Here is a 22,351-nt window from a genome sequence, read left to right on the forward strand (position 1 = left end):
GTTTATTCTTCTACATTGTAGAAATCAATGAATCAATCAATCATTTAAGGAGTCTAGAACATGAACTCAAACAGAACAGGAACCTGGAGGCAGGAGCTGATGCAGAGGTCATGGAGGGGTGCTGCTCACTGGCTTGCTCATCATGGCTTACTCAGCCTGCCGCCTTATAGAGCCCAGGACCACCAGCCCAGGGATGGCACCACCCGAAATGGGCTGGGCCCTCCCCCATCAGTCACTAATTAGGAAAATGCCATACAGGCTTGCCTACAGCTCGGTCTCAACTGAGGTTCCCTCCTTTCAGATAACTCTGGCTTGTGTCAAGTTGACACAGAACAAGCCAGCATATTCAGTGCTTTTTCGCCGTGACTTTTTCACTGACTCCAGTTTTCAAAGCACATATTTGTGCCAGGCTGGGAGCATTATATCCCACCTGCAGGAGGCAGTAACCTGTAGTAGATGCTTGAGGCAATGCAACATGATGTGAGTGGCATGTGTGAGTAAACTCTGCCCAGGAGCAGGTGGGGCCAAGCTCCCTAAGGTTTCAAAGAGAAGAGCCAAATAGAAACGCCTAGGAATGCAGGAGTTATGCAAAGCCTCACACGATGGGACCGAAACTCTTAGTCCTATTGGCCCTGAGTAGAGTAGGGAATATATAGCCTCTGTTGAGGAACCACATCCAAACTGGGCAGAGGGGATGACCATGGCCAAACTGGGCAGAGAGGATGGCAGATAATTTGTTTCTGCAAGTATCAAATTCTGTGATGCTCTGTGTTGATCTGGTTTTACTAATTTAGAATTTTGAGTTGTTGATGTATTAGAAAAAAAGCAAATTATAGCACAAATTGTTAGAAGGTCTTATTAGTAAAAACAAACCCAGAGCCAGGTATTAGGGTGAACACTGAAAGATCAGAGAAACAGAACATGCCACAGCTAACCTGACCTCGCCAACTCCTCAGCTGATCTCATTTCCTCAAACTGAGTCCTTATTCAAATGGATCTCAGCTGAACTGCTGCTAAAAGTTAAAAGCTTAACAAAGGCTCTACTTCCTGGTCCTCATGCCTTATATACCTTTCTGCTTCCTGCCATCACTTCCTGGGATTAAAGGCATGTGTCACCATGCCTGGCTGTTCCAGTGTGGCTTTGAACTCACAGAGATCCGGATGGATCTCTGCCTCCAGAATGCTAGGATTAAAGGTTTGTGTGCCACTATTTTCTGGTCTCTATGTCTATCTCGTGGCTGTTCTGTTCTCTGACCCCAGGTAAGTTTATTAGGGTGCACGATACATTGGGGGACACAGTATCACCACAGCAAATGGTTATTCTTGTCTTACTCTCTCAGTTGAATAATAGCCCTGTTCTACTGTCCATGCCCTCTAACGTAAGCTCGCTAGTATCTCCAAAGCGTTTAGTTGGGAAATAGTCATTCTTACTGGACACCTGGGATTGCTCCACAGTGGGAAGTAACATTAAACCTATTTAAATTATAAAGCAGGGCTGGCACATTGGCTCAGGGGTAAGTCACTTGCTGCAGAGTCAACAACCCGAGTTTGATCCCTTAGGACCCACATAGGGGAAGATGAAAGCCAACTTCTGAAAGTTGTTCTCTGACCGCCACATACATGCCGTGGGCCATGCAAGCCCTGCCTGCTCTACCACCCAAAATAAATAAATGTAAATGTTAAGATTTCAAAAAAATTAACTTAAAAAGCAAAATTAAAAAAAAAAAAACCCTCTGTCCTCTTTCACTTTCTCTTGTAGTCCTGACCTCAGAAGACCACATATCAGCTCTGTTGTCAGCACAAAGCATCCTGTCTCTAATCTCTGTACACCTGTCCAAGGGGGCACTAAAAAAGCTTCACCCTACCTTCATAGCCACGTCACCTGTCATTTCCTCCCCATCTTAGGCTGAGTCTTCACAGTTTGCATACCATTCCCAAAGCACCATCCCTCCTTCTCCTGGGAGTGCTATGTCCTGAAACCCTTTGTTGGTTCCCAGCGCCAACCTCCTTTCCCTTCCCACTTCCCAGCCATTGCTTTGTGTATCCCGGATCCCAGTCCTTACCCTTCCTCTTTCTCTCCCCCTCCTCCCTCATTTCAAGAAGAAGTAAATATGACCTTCTTTTAGGGGTGAGGCAGTTTGAGATAAGGCCTCCTTGCATAGCCTGGCTGGTCTAGAACTCTATTCATAACTTAAACTGGCTTCAGACCTTGCAACAATTGTCCTGGCTCAGCCTTTCAAGTTCTGGGATTACAGGCATGTGTCATATGCCCAGCTAAATGCCAACTTCCGAATGACAATATTTCAGGCTTTTTTTATTTGTGAAATTTAGCAGAAGGACTCATAGATAATGATAGAATAACTCATTGAATCAGTAAATCTGTTAGATATTTTTATGTGCTAACCACTAGGCCAATATTGTACAAAATAAGGCAACAGATAGAAATTTAAAATATGAATGTATCATTTATTGAAAGGAAACTTTTTAATGGAAGAAAGGATGAAGAAGAGAAGTAACTAGATGCTTCCCCACAGATCAATATTTTTTCATATTTAAATTATAAGCCTTTGTATAAAAGGACGATTGAAACCTCCACTGCCCCCAGAGTCACCTTGTATTCAGTAGGGGAGAGTGGGTCTCATCAATGTCAGGATGGAAGAGGAGACCTCAGGACACTGTGTAAAGGAGGGGAAGTTGATGCCGATGTCATTCACTGAAAGAAGCTCCTGTTTCTACAATGAAACATCATGGTTCTGTCTATTCAGGCTCTCTTCTTACAGAGGGACTCAGTTCTTTGTTGGTAAATGTGCGAAATGCAACAGTGAATTAACTGGACAGGACTCTGCCCTCCCAAGACTACAGAGAAGTAGAAAAGATCATCATTAACCACAGGAAATAAATGATTCTAATTATAACTATGCAAAATGGGCCAAAGGAGAAGTCAAACTTTATGGGAAAAGCTTGGTGTAGGACAGAATGAATAATTTCTAGATATATTGTACATGAATGCTATAACCTCCAATTATTATTACAATGAAGCTTTTCAAATCCTGTGTGTATAGTGTATATGTGTATCTGTGTCCCCATTTCCACCCACCCCCCCACTGTGTGTGTGTGTGTGTGTGTGTGTGTGTGTGTGTGTGTGTGTGTGTGTGTGTGTGTAGAGCAGAGGTCAACATCAGGAGTCCTCTCTTTGGGTTATCTTTTGGGAAGTCATCTCTCAAGGAAACTAGAGCTCACTGATTGGCTAAACTGGCTGGTCAGTGAGATGCAGGGATCCACCCATCTCTGCCCCTCAAACCCCAAGTAGGATTACAGGTGTGTGTCATCATGCTTGGCTGTCGCATGGGTGTTGGGGACTAAACTCGGGTCCTTATCCTTACGTGACAGGCACTTTACTGACTGATCATTTTCTCAACCTAAGATCATGTTTAATATTTACCTACTGAGACTATATTTAAAGTAAAGTTTCCTTCTTCATAGACCCATGGCAATATATTAGACATCATAGAAAGAGAAATGGTGAAGTGAAAGGAAAAAGGAGAACTGGAACTAAAAATGGAGCCAAAGATAAGACTTCTACTAAAATAAGGACATCATTAAATCTTCATGAATGTATTCCCACTGTCAAGCAAGCTACTTTTTATTCACTGGAGCTGAATGTATATTTGCTGAAGTTACTTCATTGAATCTAAATCCTTATGGCTGAGTCATTAGTTTCTTATTTAAAAGAACTTGTTAGCAGGATAAAAAGGAATAGAAAACCCAAATAAGTATCTGTAAGATTAAAAATAAACTCATGCTCTGGAAAAAATAAAATATTTTTCTAATCCTAGGACACAATTTCTCTTGAGGGTTCTTATAAATGGAAAACTATATAGTGGATTCAGTAATATGTATGACATGCTTTTCAAGTTAAGACAATGCCTACATTTAATAAGACTATTTATCTAACCATTTAAGTGCAGATTAAAGCTACCACTCGTGTACATGGCTTTTAATTCTTGTTAGACATTTCTGCTCACTCTGTTTCTAGGCCATTCTGCCTTCAACTTCTCAAGCAGCATTCTCAATCCCATCTGGATTCTAGCATCATCCAGTTGCCTTTCCAAATATGGTTTCCCAATTCCAGCCATCAACAAAAGGAGATGAGAATCTAGGAGCCAGCAAAAAACATTATATTTTTAGGAACAATGAAGGAATATTTATGGTTGGGCTTGGGAGTGACTTCTCAAAACACAGAATTAGATTCATACTTAACATCTTTATCCATATCCATCCCCTAGGTCAGTGGTTCTCAACCTTCCTGATGCTGTGACCTTTTAATACTGTACCTCATGTTGTGCTGATTTCCAGCTATAAAATTAATTTTGTTGTTACTTCATTACTATAATTTTGCTAATGTTATCAATCATAATGTAAATATTTGATATGCAGGATATCTTCTATACAACCTCTGTGAAAGGGTCGTTTGACCCTCTGTGTACTGGCTGTCAGCTTGTGTGTCAGCTTGACACAAGGTAGTCATCAGAGAGGAAGGAGACTTAGTTGAGGAAAGGCCTCCATGAGGTCTAACTGTAAGGCCTTTCCTCAATTAGTGATCAATGTGGGAGGGCCCAGCCTGTGATGGGAGGATGCCATCCCTGGGCTGGTAGTCCTGGGCTCTATAAGAAAGCAGGCTGAGGAAGCCAGGGGAAGCAAGCCAATAAGCAGCACCCCTCCATGGCCTCTGTATCAGATCCTGCCTCTAGAATCCTGCCCTGTTTGAGTTCCTGTTCTGATGTCCTTCAGTGGTGAACAATAATGTGGAAGCATAAGCCAAATGAAGTTTCCTTCCCAACTTGCTTTTTGGTCATGGTATTTCATCATAGCAATAGAAACCCTCACCAAGACACTGTGAAAGGTGCCACAACCCACAGGTTAAGAACCCCTGACCTAGAAGATTCTTTGTAGCCCCATGATTCAAAAATACCAACTGTACTCTAGACTTTTGCATCCACTCAGCAGTTTCATAGGCATGGCTCAGTAAACACATAATATATGATGAACCCTTATTTCCAATTTTATTCCAATTGTCCTACCCATAGCTTGGATCCTAAGGATACATGTGGTAAAGATTTACTCCCTGGGCAGAGTTGGGGGTACTGGAGAGTAAACAGAGCTTTTCAAAGGTAGAACTTAGTGGGAAGCCTTGAGGTTGTTGGTTGCATATTCTTGAGAATTGTGGTCCCTTAGTCTCTGTATTCTTTTGCTTCTGACTACAAGTTAAATGGATGGTCCTCTGGAGCACAGCTCCTACCACATGCCCAAGGCAAGGAGGCCATCTGATCATGTGCTAAAATTTCTATACTTAGGAACCCAAACATTTTCTCTCAAGTGTATGTTATAGCAATGAACGCACCGTCTTAGTAAGTGGTACCTACCATGTGTTCACCAGAAGCTCAGTCTGTCCTAGATTTCTCTCTCACCTACAGCAGGTTTAATCCACCAGCACAGTGTGTTAAAATATCCCTGTGGTGCTCACTGTCTCAACTAAAACATTCTAGTAAGACAACTGTTACTTCTCACTGGAAATATTATAATGTCTGTGAACTGATATCTCTGCATCTCACATAATCTCATGTTCTCCACACGATGACAACTAAGATGTATAGTTGTTCAGAAAGGTGGGTGCCAGGAACATTACCAAGGTGCTCTGCAGCAGGAGTCAGAAGTCTGAACACTTTTGCTTTTAACTCCTTTGGTTCATGTTTCTTTTGTTAACATCACACGGGCTACCAAATAGCTTGCCAAGACTCTTGTCATGGTTTGGTTATCATCAAGGTCATAAACACCGGTCAGTCTAGTCTAAATATGACTTTGGTATCTGCTATGGGCATTTCTAGCCAAATCTACTTTAGAGTATCAAGTTAGCTTGATGTTACTAAAGAAGTAGTGATGTGACTATAATAATTTTTTAATGAAGATTGACGTTTAGATTTTAGTTCGCATCAAACTTCACAGATTGCTAGCGTATGTGTATTCATGTGTGTACCTTTAGTACATTGTAATCAAGGATAATCTGCTTTGGTATTTTTGAAAACAATGCAACCCAAAATAATACCACTTAAAAGTGTTGAGTACATAAAATATATTATTTATTTTTTAGAATTTAATGTTATAGTCATGTAATGTTATTTGTATTTTCTATATTCAGTCTGAATTCATGAACTGAAAGGGTGGATTAAATTCAGCAACTACAGTGTATTTCTATTTATATCATTTGTGACTTCTGCTGTATGAATTGCATTTCTCTTTTTACTTGTTACTTATACATTTATGTTCACTTGGATTTATTTTATTCATTATATCAAATTTATTTATAACTTGTATATTTATATTCATTTGAGTCATACCTCCTGTCCTCTTCCTTCTCTTTCCTTCTTTTTTCTTCCCCTTTAAAATAATTTTTTTTTTTGTTTTTTTTAAGACAGGGTTTCTCCGTGCAGTTTTGGTGCCTGTCCTGGATCTCGCTCTGTAGACCAGGCTGGCCTCAAACTCACAGAGATCCACCTGGCTCTGCCTCACCAGCACTGGGATTAAAGGTATGAACCACCACTGCTGGTGGGAGATGATTTTGGTATGTGTCCCAGGCTAGCTTTAAACTCTTTATATAGCCTTTATGACCTTTGTTTGGAAATCCCTCCTCTGTGATCCAAGTGCTGGAATTACAGGCATAAAACATCCCACTTACCTTACTCCGCATGCCCCCTCCCCCCTTTTTTTAAGACATGATCTCTTTACATAGCCCTGGCTGTCCTGGAACTCATTATGTGAGAGGCTGGCCTCCAACTCAGAGATCCTTCTGCCTGTTTCCCAAGTCTGGGATTAAAGGCATGTGCCACCACACCCAGACCACCTCTTTGCTTTCTAATGTGTACATCTTTGTCCTATTTATTATTGAATTGTTCCTTCCATTATCCTTCATAGGTGACTGAAAATTTTCATTTATTTTTATGGTAAATACATATGGTCAGAATTATCAATGTAATTCCTATTCTGTTTGTTTTTGTTTTACTTTGATTCTTTTCTGTCTATATTTTTTAATATTTAAGATTTGTATTATCTTAATAATTATATAGTAGATTTCATTCTCTATTTTTTGTATAGTATCTATTAATGCTGTAAAAGAATTGGTAGGAAAATGTTCTCATTCCATTTCTGATTTCAGTTTCTGTTTCTTACCTGATATTAATCAATAAAACTCATCTTTCAAAATATTTATATTTTGAAATATATGCCAGTGTTATTGGCTAATTAGCTTATAAAACAACTTGTTGATTCCCATGATTATGTCTGAAGAACCAGCAGACTGGGCCTTCCCTTCCCATTCAACCTTTGTGTGTTGCTTTGTACATAATCTAAGCAAATAACATTTGCATTTGTCAGTGTCTGAGTCAGATTTTTGCTGCTATAGCAAAACACCCCATAGCAGTAATCTGTGAAGGACAGAGGTCATTTTTTTCCAGCTTTGCAGGGTGAGTGTGACCAGACGATGCTGCTCCACTCCCACGGCAGTGTTAATCATGAGGCTCTCATGCATTAAATAAACGCTGCCGGTCCCACCTCTTGATATTGTTGCCATGGCAGTTAAATTTCAGTATGACTTAGGAGAGGGTAGTCAAGCCATGGAAGTCTGTCAGTCCAATCTTTGCATGTTTTAAAAGTCTTATTTCTGTAATAAAACATGTCACATCTCTCCAGCTGTTCTTTGGGCATTTCTGCAAATGAGTTAAGTAAACCAAAGCACATGTCTTAGCAAAGTCCTTTCATTTAGGAACAGTATTCTCTGAGGTCATGAATTTTCAAAATTGTTTGCAACTCCATCTTAATTTGACTGACTGGTTGGAAAATTCTTGCATCTCAATTTCTTTACATGAGTCTTATGGGGAATTTCTCTAATTGGAGCTGGTGTGGGGGGGATTGAATATAATAATCTGAATTTTTGCCTGCTTGTATAGTGTTCTTTTATTAATCTTTAAAATCCAGTGTCATTACTGAAATGTCTCTCAGTTTTGACCATTATAGGTTAATTTGTATGGATTCATGTCACTTACCTCTGGCTTTTATTATTTTAAGCACCAATTAAAAATTATTATAATGTTTGTTCATAATGTTCAGTATTCCACAACAATTTTTTGTTGCTTTTTGATATATTGGTAAATTATTTAAAACACATTTTGCTTTCATTTTATCTGATCTTTTCTTCTTCCTGCTGCTTCGGAAAGATTTCCTTTAAAACTTTCAGGTGGTAAAACTGACTGCATTTGGTTTATACTTCCCTTGATTTGGTCAAATGCACAGTCATCGTGACTGGACTAGTCACTACTAGTCACCTAACAGTTTCATCACCTCCCCAAATTACCCTAGACTTGTCCTCTGTGGGGCTGTTTATTGATGCTGCACCAAATCCTTGTTTATTACTCATCATTACATGGAGGGACTGTTGTAGATCTGCTGTTTGCACGAACTTGTGCTGGGGTTAGGGTGGAGCTGCTGCCTGGCTTTCCACTCCCCTTAGGTTCCCAGGTCCTCCTGTTGGGGGAGCTCCTCTGTGTCACTCCTCTCTGGGGTGCTTCTCCCCACCATGCTTGTCTCCTTCTCCTTCCCAGGACTCTGTTTATATCTTGAGATGATGCAGCTCCTTACTTTCCTCATTACTGTCCCCCCAACTCAAGTTTTTATACAAAAGCTTCCTGTGCTACTCCAATCCTCTTTACCTTTCCCAAACACATTCCCCTGCAATGATTTGCTTTATCTTCTCACTTCTCCTTTTCTTCTTTTTTCCAAATTGTTATATCCATGCTTGGAAGCATTAACAGATTCTCTGCTTCTATTAGGAACCAGTTCTCCCCTCTTGCAAGAATTAATCTCTCACCTATTCTTCTGCAATACATTGTCCATTTTTAGAACATTTATCTTGTTGCTTTCTGTACTTATTTCCATATCATTAATACACCAGTGTACAATCCTAATACTAATGTGTTACCAACCAATACAAAATTGAAAAGAATGTCCATCCAAGGATAGACAGTTCTTACCCTACCTTAGCCTTATTTGATTTTCCATGTATACAATTGAAAAGTAGACTTTTTAATTTTGGTTCATCTAGAATTTCTGTTTTTATTTTCAGAGTGATTTAACCATGCCAAAGCAACTTTTCTATTCATGGGCAGCAAAAAAAACTCCCTTAGGTTTAGAACTTTTATAAACTTTTGGAAAGCACGGTAGCCGTTAATGGAGACTCTTCTTCACTGCAGGTGACGCAACGGTGACAATAGCTCACAGATACACTCCCAGAGAACAACTGAAGGTCCATACCCAGCTGGCAGATATTGTCATCGTGGCTGCAGGTAAGACCGTCATGACTGCTAGTTGGTGGAATGACATGGTAGAGTCATTGCTGCCCTAATTTCTGATGCGTTGAAAGAACATATGGGAGGCACACATAGGTAAACGTATGACTAACTTCTGTGGACTGAGTTTCGTCTCTATGTAGTCATCCTATTGGCCAATTGTGCCCTATGTTAGCATCTGTCACCCCCAATGGGAAACACAAATGACCTTTGCAATGATGGATGAAGCACAGGAACAAATGTGCACTTTCCCAGTTTGCTTTGGCAAACATGACTGAGTAACAGTTATGGAAACCGATCGGTGCCAGTTGTTGTTTTTTGTTTTTCACTCTTTTGGGGGGCCTGCCACCCAGCTCCCAAATAAATCACTCACAGAGGCTTATTCTTAACTATGAATGCCCAGCCTTAGCTTGGCTTAGTTTCTATCCAGCTTTCCTTATCTTAAAGTATGCTGTCTGTGTTTTGCCTCTGGGATTTTCCCACTCTCTTACTTCCATAAATCTTACTCTTACTCCATGGCTTGCTGGTTGTATAGCTGGGTGGCTGGCCCCCGCTGTTCTCCTCTTCTCTCTTGTTCCTCCTCTCTCCCAGTTTTTACCTATATATTCTCTCTGTCTGCCACCCCTGACTATCCTTTCTTCCATCTTGCTATTGGCTGTTCAGTTCTTTACTAAACCATCAGGTGTTTTACACAGACACAGTATCATAGTTTCACAAAGTTAAACAAATGCAACACAAACAAAAGTAACATACCTTACAATATTCTACTGTAGCTGTTCATGTCTTATAGTTTCAGGAAAAAAGAAACTGAATTTGATCTTGAAAATTGTGTTGGTGAAAAAAAAATGTCTAAGTGAGAAAGAGACATACAACCACCCTGCGACTCTGACTATACCCATGCTTGAGGCGTAGGCTTTGGAGTCTTGACTTTAAAGGACTAGACCCAATGTGGGCATCTGGTGGGAGAATGAGGTCACTTGCAGGAAGTGTGGTATGTGAAATTCAGTGCAACAAACTGAGCATGTCTGGTTTGTAGGAAAGAAGATATATAAAGAAGATTTAAAAAATGTGTTTTGTAAAGAATAAGGAAAAAGAAGAGTCAAACTCAATTTAATTATAAACAGAGCCCCTTAAAGCCACCAGTTCTTGGTGAGCTCCCTGTCAGTGTGGTTATCAGGAGGAATTTTTTAAAGTGTTCTAGAGAAATATTTGCTAATTTTAGAAATTAACTCTTGTCATATTCTGAATGACATAAGTATTTCATACTTTTTTATTTATGTTGTTAAAATATTTGAACAGATCTACCAGAATGTCCATGCACTGAATAGTGTTACAAGCTGTGCTCACTGAATATCAGTATTTCTTTTAGTTTTGAGATTAGGTTATTCTGTATTTTAATAAAGAAAGAAAAGTATGTGAAATATAGTGAATATGGATATGTTTAGTATAACATGTTTAAATTTATTAGTTTTAATCAATAGAGTAAATAAGGTAACCTAAATGATATTTTAGATCCTAGAAATGGCTAGAGTACAGAGTTTATATGTATGATTAATTTATTTAGAAATACTAAGAGTTGACTGCATGTTTCTGATTTTAGCAGACATGAATAGTTTCAGATAGCGAAGGGAGGATTGAATTTGTTTACCCAATAATTATTGGACTCTTGTGCAGCAGGAGATGTTTCAAATTGTAACGATACAATAGTTAATAAAATGACAAAGCCTGCCCATTGTCGAGTTTATATTTTTGTGGGAAACATCAAAAACAAAACAAACAAACACACAGAAAACCCAAAACAAAACAAAAAAACACAATCAATTTAAAACAATGTCAGGTTAAGATAAGGGCTATAGAAAGAATATGAATGCGACAGCATTTTAGATATTGATCTGTAGCTGGAGTTTTTTCCTGTGTCCCACCTGGTCTGAAGCTGTTCAGACCCAAGTAAACACACAGAGACTTATATTAATTAAAACTGCTCAGCTATTAGCTCAGGCCTACCACTGACTAGCTCTTACATTTAAACTCAGCCCATTTCTGTTAATCTATATGTTTCCACGTGTTCCATGGCTTTACCTGTGTGCCATTACATGTTGCTTCCTGGATGGCAGGATGGCATTTCCTGACTCAGCCTTCCTCTTCCCAGAATTCTCCTCTCTGCTTTTCCTGCCTGTACTTCTTGCCTGGCTACTGGCCAATCAGCATTTTATCAACCAATTAGAGCAACACATATTCACAGCATACAGAACATCCTACAGCACTGATCACTGAAAAATAATTTTCAAGAAATGGCCATTGAGTTGAGTCTCCCTCCTAGTCATTCATCTGCCCACTGGGTCCACTGTACCTTGTCCTACTTTGTTCCAGGGAGGTTGATGAATGTGGACAACCTGACCTGTATATTTTGGCCACTGGCTTCTGCCAAGGTTTAGCACTGCAGGAAATTTGAAGGGAAGGGAACATAAAGCTGAGGGTAGGCTATTTCTTCTCATCTACCTCCCTTCTGCTTCTCTCTCCTGTATCTATGGCTTATGCTGGTAATCCTCTGCTCACAGCTTGGGCTCTCACTGGGCTGTAGTAGTGGCCCATCCTCCACCTGTCTTTCAGGAACGAAATGCCCAGGCTTTCTCCAGTCTCTAGCACCCCAGACTCTCAACAGCCCAAAACAGCTCTGTAAAACTTTCTTTATCATATGATGGTCTGAGGTAGATTCTGTGACCTGTGTAAAGTGGAAGAAATATTTAAGGAAGCATCTTTGAGAAGAACATTTCAAGCAGTAAGAAAAGAAATAGGAAGTCCTTAGAGAGGGATGTATGTGGTATGGTCCAAAATGGATATCCTGGGGTATATTATGTACATAATGTACATTAATACATTATGAAGGATAGTATAAGAAATACTGTGGGGAAGGTAGCCAAGGTCACCTCATTTGAGATCTTAAAGCTATGGTCTTTGGTATGAGCCAATGATGGAGAAGAGGGCAGGAGATAAGCTCAGGCTTCTGAAGCCTCCATAGACAGTCAAGAACAGTTCCTAGAGAGCCAAGCAGAAACAGAGAAAGGTTATTAGGATTTCATTTACTGGACCCAGTGTTTTCCAATTTGGGGCCTTAATTGGCATGTAGTATTTATTTCTTCTTTGTAGTCAATTGTTGTATTCCTTGCTATATCCAAAGCTTGAATGATAGATAACCACTTTTCTGTTTAATTATATGCTACTGGTAGTTTCTAGGCTTTAAACTTCATGAGTATTTATAAAATATGAAGAGAGTGTAAAAGCTCCAAGTGGAATTAAGTTTGATCAAAGAATAGTGGCAGTTTAAATTAGTTTCAACTAAACTTAATTATACTTTGTCTTCTTATGTAGGCATTTTTTCTGAATATGGTAAGTCAAGAGGCAAGGGTTTGTTCCTTTTAGAATGAAAATGGAAGTGCCCTTGTCCAGGAGTCATTATTAGTAAGCTGCTACACTTAATTACACCTCAGAGGTTAGAGTCAGGCGCAAAGCTTTGAATAAGACTGAAAGAAGGAAGGTGTATTTAGAGATGCAGTGGAGTTTTTCAGAGCACAGACCAACAACCAGTGAAACACAATGCATTCCTAGGAGACAAATAGCGGGTTGATGTCCTAGAAACACTTGTATCCACAGGTAAGACTCAGAGTGTGATGAGCAGAGATTGAGTGCTCACCCTTCCCACTTATCTTTAGACAGGACCAACTTTATATTTTGAAAGTGGTGTTTTTAATGTTAATGACTTATAAATAGTGAACCATGCTCCTCAAAGTTTGCATTTATTAATTGAATGGATATTTTACTCTAGTGGGAGAAACATTTCTCAGCATGTATTTGTGCTCATGTTTTGTCTTGTCATCATGACAAATGGCAAATCCTCTTGTGAGATCCGCTGACAGTCTCTTGTGATTGAATCAAATCTTACATGGTCACAAGTCATGATGCCCATCCTCAAGTTTCTCCCATGGGTTCTTTCTTCTTTTTTATTAATTTTTTTTATTCATTTTACATACCAACCACAGATCCCTGCCTCCGCCCCCCTTAAAGTTCTAGATCAGAATCAAACTTATGGTGTTACAAAAGATGAGAAAGGGAAATAAAGAGGGGTGGTAAAGGAAAGAACTGAGCACATCCAAGATTAACAAATAGGGCTCAGGACATAGAAGGACCCTGGATGTGGTCTTGTTGATTAGTTTCTTCACTACAGCCATTTCCCGGGGAGGATCCTCTTAACCACCAGAGGGCTCCAGTCCTGTTTTACGTGAAGGTAGCTTGGCCATAGGCTACCATGGCAAGAAGACATTTTGAGGGAAGGGAGTGGGAATGAATCGTATTCCTTGTCTTGATTCTACCTGTTATGCCTCTCACTAGTTACAAAGACACACTGAGTGCCAGAGGACAGCCCAACATGTAGCCCTGTGATCATCCTGAAGGAATAAATATTTAGGTGTATGAATTTTCCAGGAAGAACATTGAGACTTTATGGGGGACAAATAAAGATTGTTTTTTATGTTTTCTCTCTATTTACTAATAGAATTTAAAGATAAAAATGAAGATATTGGTAATTTTACAGTAATGACAGGAAACAAGAATTTGTACTAAAAAGAGGTTTCTATAACTACACCATAGTAATAAAGTATTACAGAAATGACCACACCACGCATCCCTGGTGGGAAATCAGCAAATTCAATTAGCATTGGGTATTGAATAGGTAGAGCATGATCTAATGGCAGAGGCAGCCAGGGCAGGGAGGGCTGGATCAGCTGACATAACTAGAATGTCAGCATATATGGAAGCAGTCCCATCTGGAAGTCAGAAAGAGCAGGGGGAGGAGTGTGGGATGTGTCAGAAAGATTGATAATCTTCCTGAGATGACAGTGAAGAATTTGGTGGTGAAATCTGGAAACGGGCTTGCAGAAGGAGAGTGAAAGAAGAAGTCACTGTGTAACAATCCCGAGGCATGAGTAACATCAGCTTGTGTTCAGACTGACCTCATGGCTCCAGCTTCCCATAGTATTCATTTTATAGGTCTAACTGTATGTCTCTTAACTCTTGAGCATATACCCCCAGAATTGAGATTTGGAATAAGTCAGAATCTCAAATCGGAAAACCAGAGCCTGTTAAACTATGCATCGCGGAGGAAGAGGCTTCACATCTATGGGAAACTACCATTCTTAGCTCACAGAGGCACTCGGTTTCTAGGGCATTGAGTACTTGTTTGTAGGCATCTGACAGCTTCATTCTACTATGGCAGGAATAAGTCTGATTATTAATGTTCCTTCTTCTCTTTTAAAGCTTGGTAGATACGTGCTTAGAATAGTAGTATTTGGCACAGGACTGGGAAGAAAATTCAGTCAGTAAAGTTATTTGCCTCATAAGCACTAAGATCTGAATTCACTACACAAAATCCCTGTGAAAGTCTAGGTATAATAGAATGTGCTTGTAACCCCGCTGCTGGGTAGGAAACAGCCAAGTCCCTGGGTGCTCACTGTCTATCTAGCCTAGACTATGTGGTGAATTTTAGGACAATAGAAGACCCTGTATCAAAAAGGAAAAGGATGGTACCAGAGGAACAACACCGACAAATTTATTTTCTCTACTCAGGTACATAAAGGTGTAGCTAGCCCATACCCCATGCCACCGCAATGCACCCCACCCACCCCACCCTACCCCACCCACCCCACCCCACCCCACCCACACAACATCTGATACATAGCAACTGCCAAATGAAAGTGTGATGCATTGATTTTGAGATTATGTCTGAAACAAGAACTTCTTCAGAGTGATTTAAATTTAGCTAATATGCCTTAAGATTATAATTTTTAAAATATGAAATCTTTACTCCAGTTATTGGATAATTTATATAATGTAACATTATTTTGAGGAACTGCTAATATTTCTAGGTTGCCATTGTATTATAGTTAATAAAGTCCTGTGAATGAAGTAAGTTGTTTATAAAGAATCATTCATCATGTTAAGTGGTGAACAGGCTGGTTTGAGTACAAATGTTAAGATTAAGGAAAATGGAGGTTGAAGACAAAATAGACTATTATAGATGTCTAAAGTATCCACTTGAATGGAAAGGTGTAGTTGAGGGCAAGACAAAATCAGTTTTGTCCCCTTCATAAGGGACAGCTACCTAGACTAGGATGTACATTATGGCAATAGCAGTCCTTGGGTTCTCTTCTAAAGGAACCTGGGGGAGATGCTAAGTTTGTGAAAGTCCCTGGAATTATCATTGTTCAGACAGGACAGCAAATTGTTAATGGAACTTCCCCAAGTCCCTCTGCCCATCTGAGTAACTCCAACTGACTTCGATTCTGAGATGAGTGCCGAGTCACAGGTGTGTTCACTTCTGGGTTCAGGTGTTGCAGTTCTGAAAATGGCATCTTGTCCTCTAGTCATCCCCTCCAGCAGGGTGAGGAACCTTCACAGCACTGACTTCAGCATAGCTATTCCAACACTTTAATGACAGGTACCACAATATGCAGTAGGACAGATGGGCCGGTCAGAGCACTGGTTTGGAATGTGCATACACTTGGATGATATAAAAGTCAACTGTTAGGTAGATTCCTTTCAATCATCATTTTTCCCTCTGGTATACTTCTCACTCCGTGGAGGAGGATTAATAATTTTCACAATGGCTGAACACTGAAATTCCAAGACTATATTCCAAATGGGTATAGTCTGCTTACTGTCTCTAGCTCACACATGCTAAGAGTATAGATTCACATACATACAGATCACAGAGGTTTTGAACGCTGTTTTGATGCCACACTAGCACAATCTTTCTTCCCCATACCCTGCTTCTCATTCTCCAGTTTCCATCCTTTAGCTAGACTCTACTTCTCCATTTAGAATTCCTTCCCTCCTTTATCTCAGATTTGTTGGCTATCTTTAATGGGATAGAGGGATAGGCCCCAGGAAGGGGGCAAAGATTTAAATCCTAACTCTCCTGTTTATTGATTAGTAACCTTAACATATCATCTTATCTCTCTGAAACCCAATGTCTCTCTTCATATTCAAATCAACAGTATAGAGGGCTCCACTCCCATAAGTATTTTGTTTGTTTTGTTTTTGTTTTTGTTTTTTTTTTCAAGACAGGGTTTCCTCTGTGTAGCTTTGGAACTTTCCTGGAACTCACTCTCTAGCACAGGGTGGCCTCGAACTCACATAGATCCTCCTGTCTCTGCCTCCTAAGTGCTGGGATTAAAGACGTGCACCACCACCGTCTTGTTGTTCATTGATTATTCTTCTTGAGAATTTTTGTTCATTTCATTTGCCAATTTATTGATTGGCTCATTTTTTCTTTGTGTGCTTAATTTTTGAAGTCCATGTATATTTTAAGTGTTAATCCCCTATCAGATGAGTAAATAGCAAAGACTCACCCCATCGTTCCTTTCTCTTTACAGAAGCTCTTAGATTTAATGTGATTTGTTATTTCCTGCTAGTATTCCTAGGTGACTGGAGTCCCATTCACAAAGTTGTTGCCTGTACCTACACTTTGAAGTGGATTTTTATTTGTTTGTTTTTTAGAAGTTTCAAACTTTCTATTACTACAATGAAATCTTTGATAAATTTTGAGTTTATTTTGGACAGGGTGAAAGATAGGAATCTAGTTTTATTCCTCAAGCTGAAAAGACCCCTATGGGATCTACCATCTGGTGATTCCTAAAGGAGGAAGATAGTCCTGTAAGAGGTGGCAGTGCCTGGCAAGCAGCTGGGGTGGAGGGTTGCTTCATTCTTCTTCTTTTATATATCCAGTTTTCCCAGGATCGTTCATAGGAGAATTCCTCCCTCCCCAATACACACATCACCACCACGACCACCTCCACCACCATCACCACCACCACCACCTCCACCTCCACCTCCACCACCACCTCCACCTCCACCTCCACCTCCACCACCTCCACCACCACCTCCACCACCACCTCCACCTCCACCTCCACCTCCACCTCCACCTCCACCTCCACCACCACCACCACCACCTCCACCTCCACCACCACCACCACCACCACCACCACCACCACCACCACCTCCTCCACTATCTCCTCCTCCTCCACCACCACCACCACATCACCACCTCCACCACCAGCAGTGTATATTTTTGAAATATTTGTTGAGGATCAGATGAGTGTAGCTGTATGGGCTCATTTCTAGCTACTTTGTAATATTATGTTGGTCTCTATGTCTGGCTTTGTACCAGTGCCATCTGTTTTGATTACTATGACTCTATGGTGTCATTGAAAATCAGCAGTTATGATATTTCTTAGTGCTGTTCTTTGTATTCAGGATTGCTTTATTTAGCCCAGGGAATTTTGTGATTGCATATGACTTTTAGAATTTTATTTTGTAGTTTTCTGATGAAGGTCAAAGGAATCTTAATGAGGATTGTACTGTGGATGGCATTCTGTACAGACATCTGTGTAGTGTTGAGCTTGAAGATCATGAGCATGGAAGGTCTTTCCATCTTCTAGTATCTTGTTTTCATTACTGTTTTATAATTTTCATTATAGAAGTCTTTCACCTGTTTGATTATGCTTAATCCTCTAGTTTAGGATATTACAAGTGAAATAGTTTCCTTGAGACCTTTCTCAACATGTTCATTAATGGTATATCGAAAAGTAACTTTTTTTTTCAGTAGCAGAGTGTCCCTTCAATCAGAAAAGTGAAGGGCAGCAGTCTCTCTATGGGAGTAGACTGTGAGAATTTTATATGGCAGAAAGGAGAACTTTGAGGATAGAAGATTCCACCTGCAGGATTGTTCTTCTCTGCAGTGAAAGATACCAACAGGGACTGGTGGGTTATCCTTTCTCCAGAAGCTTCCTGAATCCTAACAGCCCACAGGTGCTATCAGGCAACTCAATGTTCCTATCCTGGGTTCTCAGTCCACCTGAGACTTTTAAGGTCATTGACCCTTTATTCCAGAACCTGAGGACAGATAAAAGGGTGGGGGTGACACACTTTCTCACTGGCTGCTTATTGTTAGTGGGGACAATGGAGTGAGGAGCTAGCCTCTGTTCTCAGAATCTAAGGCAGGGTAGGACAGGTTGACCTCATATAGCAGGAGAGTTTTAATTTGGTTGATAAATTTCAGTGGATCCTGAAATCATGGAGAAACCTTTGAAAAGAGTTTATTAGACAGGGTCTATGGTGAGTAGGATGAGATCCAGTGGAGGGCCTAGGCAGAGTAGCCATTGTCCTAATGTGGACCCAGTGATGGTCATGGTTTGATCTAGAAGGAACTTCTGTAAAACGTTTAACAGAAAAGATAAAAATGTAAGTATAACAAAAGGCTCTGCACTGCATTTTTATCTGCCCCCTACATCTGTGGGCCACATCTCAACCAGTATGGTGCATTGGTGTGGAAGCCACATTGTTGCTGAAGGAGGGTAGAAATCCCATTCTCAGCAATAGTCAGGAGATCTAGGCACTACAGCAGCCCAAGAATCAAGCTTGTCCTGATGGATGTAAAGCTGATCTGGAATTTCTGTAAGGTTTTCTGAGAGCTGGTGAGGCAGAGAGACTAACTGACATAAAGAGGTCATCCAGCTGTTTCAGTTCCGACTCTTGAAAAAAATGCCCAGAGTGACAAGAAGGATGAGGTGGGTGGCCCATTAGCCCCTTTTCTGAGGTCACCTGGACTGCTGTTGGGGTTTGGGACCACAGACCACTCTAACTGCTTTAGAGCTGCCACAAGGGGCAAAGCAGAAAGGGCTGCTATTAAGTGACTCAGAAGAGGGTCAATCAGGAGGTCACAATAAGAATTAAGAAATAGCAGTGATCCAGAACGGAAGACGGCCATTGGGTGATAATGCCTGTTCTTTGATCATGCGATACAAGGGAGGTAGGATCTGTGTGGTAGTTTGAATGTAAGTGGCCCCCATAATCTCATAGGAAGTGGCACCATTAGGAGGTGTGGCTTTCTTTGTTGGCTTTGGTGTGGACCTTGTTGGAGGAAGTGTGTCACTGTGGGGGTGGGCTTTGAGCTTTCCTATCCTCAGGATACCACCCAATGTCTCAGTCGACTTCTTGTTGCCTGCAAGATGTGGGGCTCTCAGCTAGTCCTCCACCACCACATCTGCCTGCATGCCACCATGCTCTTGTCATGATGATAATGGACTGAACCTCTGAAACTGTGAGCAAGCCAGCCCCAATTAAATATTTTCTTTATAAGAGTTGCCATGGTCATGACATCTCTTCACAGCAATAACAATCCTAACTAAGACAATCTGTAACATATAAAAAAGGTTCTATTATAATTCCCACTGAGATCATAATTAAGAAAACAGGGCAGTTTTTTCCTTATCAGAGTAAGAGAACATGCAAGAAATCCACCAAAATCCTTGGCAGCCTTTATCATAGGCATCAATAAGTTTGGTGATTTCCCTAATACCAATGTCTATTAAAAGATACAAGGGCATTGATTTGGTGGAAGAACTTCAGACATTTTTATTAGCCAATATAAGTTGGGTTGGTCATCAGGTCTCCTCTATTTCAGGCTTGTAGGGTACATTAAAAGACACAGTTTATGAGGAAATTTTGTTTTGTTTTTTACTTTATTCATTTATTTTACAGCCTGACTTTAGTTTCCCCTCCCTCCTCCCTCCCCTCCCACCCACTTCCCCTCTGCACCCCTATCCACTCCTCCTCTGTTTCGTGAGGAAAGTTTTAAACATTATGATTAACATGAATTGTGTTTAGTAAGGTGAAATGTCATCACACTGTTGTCTGGACCGTGTCCCAGAGGCCCTGGAGAAGAATAAGGTAACTCTAATCTGCTGTTTGTTACAATGGACGTCTATACAAACAAGAACCTGCAATCTTTGTAAGAGAAGTCAGTCAAAGTCTGCATATAATACACAATTTAAAATATCAATAGACTCCTATTAGTCATTTTTATTGGCTTGTCTAGCAATATCTCAAGGACACTACTTGGATATCCTGGATAATTTGCAAAGCCTGTGCATTTGGTAACAGATGCAGAGTATCTGGCAACCTCCTTTAATCAGGGAGCATGGGTGATGAGGGCATGAAAGGACACATTATAGCTGTGAGAAGTACTCATTTAGGAAGAGGGAGTGTTCCATAGTTGTAAATACAGCTTTTAGATTTGGCCTCAGTATTTAAGAAGATAGGTCTGCTTCTTTTGGCTGTGGGAGAAATAGAGAGAGCAGTGCTGAAGAAATCCAAAGTCTTATTCTGTATCTGGAATAGATGATATAGATATAGACATATGGATATTGATATAGATATTGATATATCAGGAAGAGAATCATTCATAAATAGTTGTCCAAATAGCATTTCATATGGTTGCAAGTCTTTCTCTGTCCTGCCATCCTGCTCCCAAATCATGACATGGAGATGTATTATTAATTATGAAAACTTGGCCAATACCTTAGTCTTGTTTCTAACTAGCTCTTATAACTTAAATCAACCCATTTCTATTAATCTGTGTGCTGCCCTGAGGCTGGCTTACCTCATCTACATACTGTCCATCCTGCTTTCCTACTTCCGCCATGCCTCCTCACAACTCCTCCCTTCTTCTTCCCAGCATCCTCTGCCCTGAAAATCCTGCCTAGCTATTGGCTGTTCAGCATTTTATTAAATCAACCTGAGTGACACATTTTCACAGTATACAAAAAGATTATTCCACAACATCATATGGTAGAGTATAATGTCTGAGGAATGTTGAGGGAACATACTGATCATTTTAATCTTGGTTTTATTTTCTTCCTTGGTGTTTAAGACCACAAAAGTAGCCAAAATTATGAGTTATAACATTTTAAAATTTCTTAGTAGCATTAACAAATCAATTTCCTATTTGTTATGAGAATTTTCTCCCTGGTGTGAGGGGGTAAGGAGGACCAAGTACCATCTACCCTTTCTTTATAAGGTCCCAAGGGAAAGTTTAGTTTCATCCAAGTTCAACCTGGGTAACCAATGAGTTTGTTGGGGTTAGTTTCTGAGACTTGGTAAAGGGTTACTGCTAGGGCTCTGGGTGACTCAGAAGTAGTCACGCTGAAAAGCCTTTATTCAGTTTGTATGAGGATTGTTTTATAACCACATAGATAGTCCTCTCCTTTTTTCCCTCTTTTTTTTTTTTTTTTTGGTCTACGTAAAATTGGCTAAGATGACATGTTAATTTCCTCTTTGGTGAATGAATATTAACGTTTGACAAATCCTGCTGTGAACATTTTAGGCCAGCTCATCCGAAGACATGAAGATGTAGTTGCTTATCTTAGAACACAGGGCAGAAGCCATGTATTGGAGCTTGAAAAACAAATTTGCTCATTAGTTTGTTTTTAAAAAGACTGTAAAGGTAAAAAAAATCTTTAAAATGTTTGTACTCATATACACATTCCTTTACATATAGAACATATTTAAAACATGGATATAAGTTATTTTTATCTAAAGGAAGGGCAGTTGTCCAATAGAGTAGGTGTAATCATCTATTGTGGTTTGAATGAGAATAGTCCCTGTAAGCTCATTATATCAGTCACCAGCTGATGAACTGTTTTGAAAAGATTAGGAGGATGAGGAGATATGTCTTCATTGGAGAAGGAATGTCCTTGGAGTGGACTTTGAGGTTTCAAAAACTCATGCCAGGTTTCTTTCTCTTTCTCTCTCTCTCTCTCTCTCTCTCTCTCTCTCTCTCTCTCTCTCGCTCTCTCGCTCTCTCGCTCTCTCGCTCTCTCTCCCTCTCTCCCTATCTATCTGTCTCTATCTCTCTATCTCTCTCCCTGTTGCCTGTGGATAAGGATGTAAAGCTTTCAGTCATTGCTCCAGCACGTGCCTGTCTGTTTTCCACCATGATGATAATGGACTTACCTTCTGAAACTGTAAAGAAGCCTCCAATTAAATGCTTTATAGAGTTGCCATGGTCATAGTGTCTCTTCACATCAATAAAACAGTAACTGAAACATAATCTCATAAAGTTA

At 40.1% G+C, this 22,351-nt stretch overlaps 1 protein-coding gene across 2 annotated transcripts in view; it reads left to right on the forward strand.

The window, feature by feature from the left end:
* Mthfd2l (methylenetetrahydrofolate dehydrogenase (NADP+ dependent) 2 like) overlaps nucleotides 1–22,351 on the forward strand; it is a 102,452-nt gene that overhangs the window by 29,286 nt on the left and 50,815 nt on the right. For both annotated transcript variants that reach the window (XM_028881895.2, XM_028881896.2), the window contains exon 6: nucleotides 9,300–9,392. In XM_028881895.2, the coding sequence (XP_028737728.1) occupies nucleotides 9,300–9,392 (93 nt within the window). The remainder of the gene's footprint in view (nucleotides 1–9,299; nucleotides 9,393–22,351) is intronic.

Source organism: Peromyscus leucopus, chromosome 10 (genome assembly GCF_004664715.2).
Source record: "Peromyscus leucopus breed LL Stock chromosome 10, UCI_PerLeu_2.1, whole genome shotgun sequence".
Classification (NCBI taxonomy): domain Eukaryota; kingdom Metazoa; phylum Chordata; class Mammalia; order Rodentia; family Cricetidae; genus Peromyscus; species Peromyscus leucopus.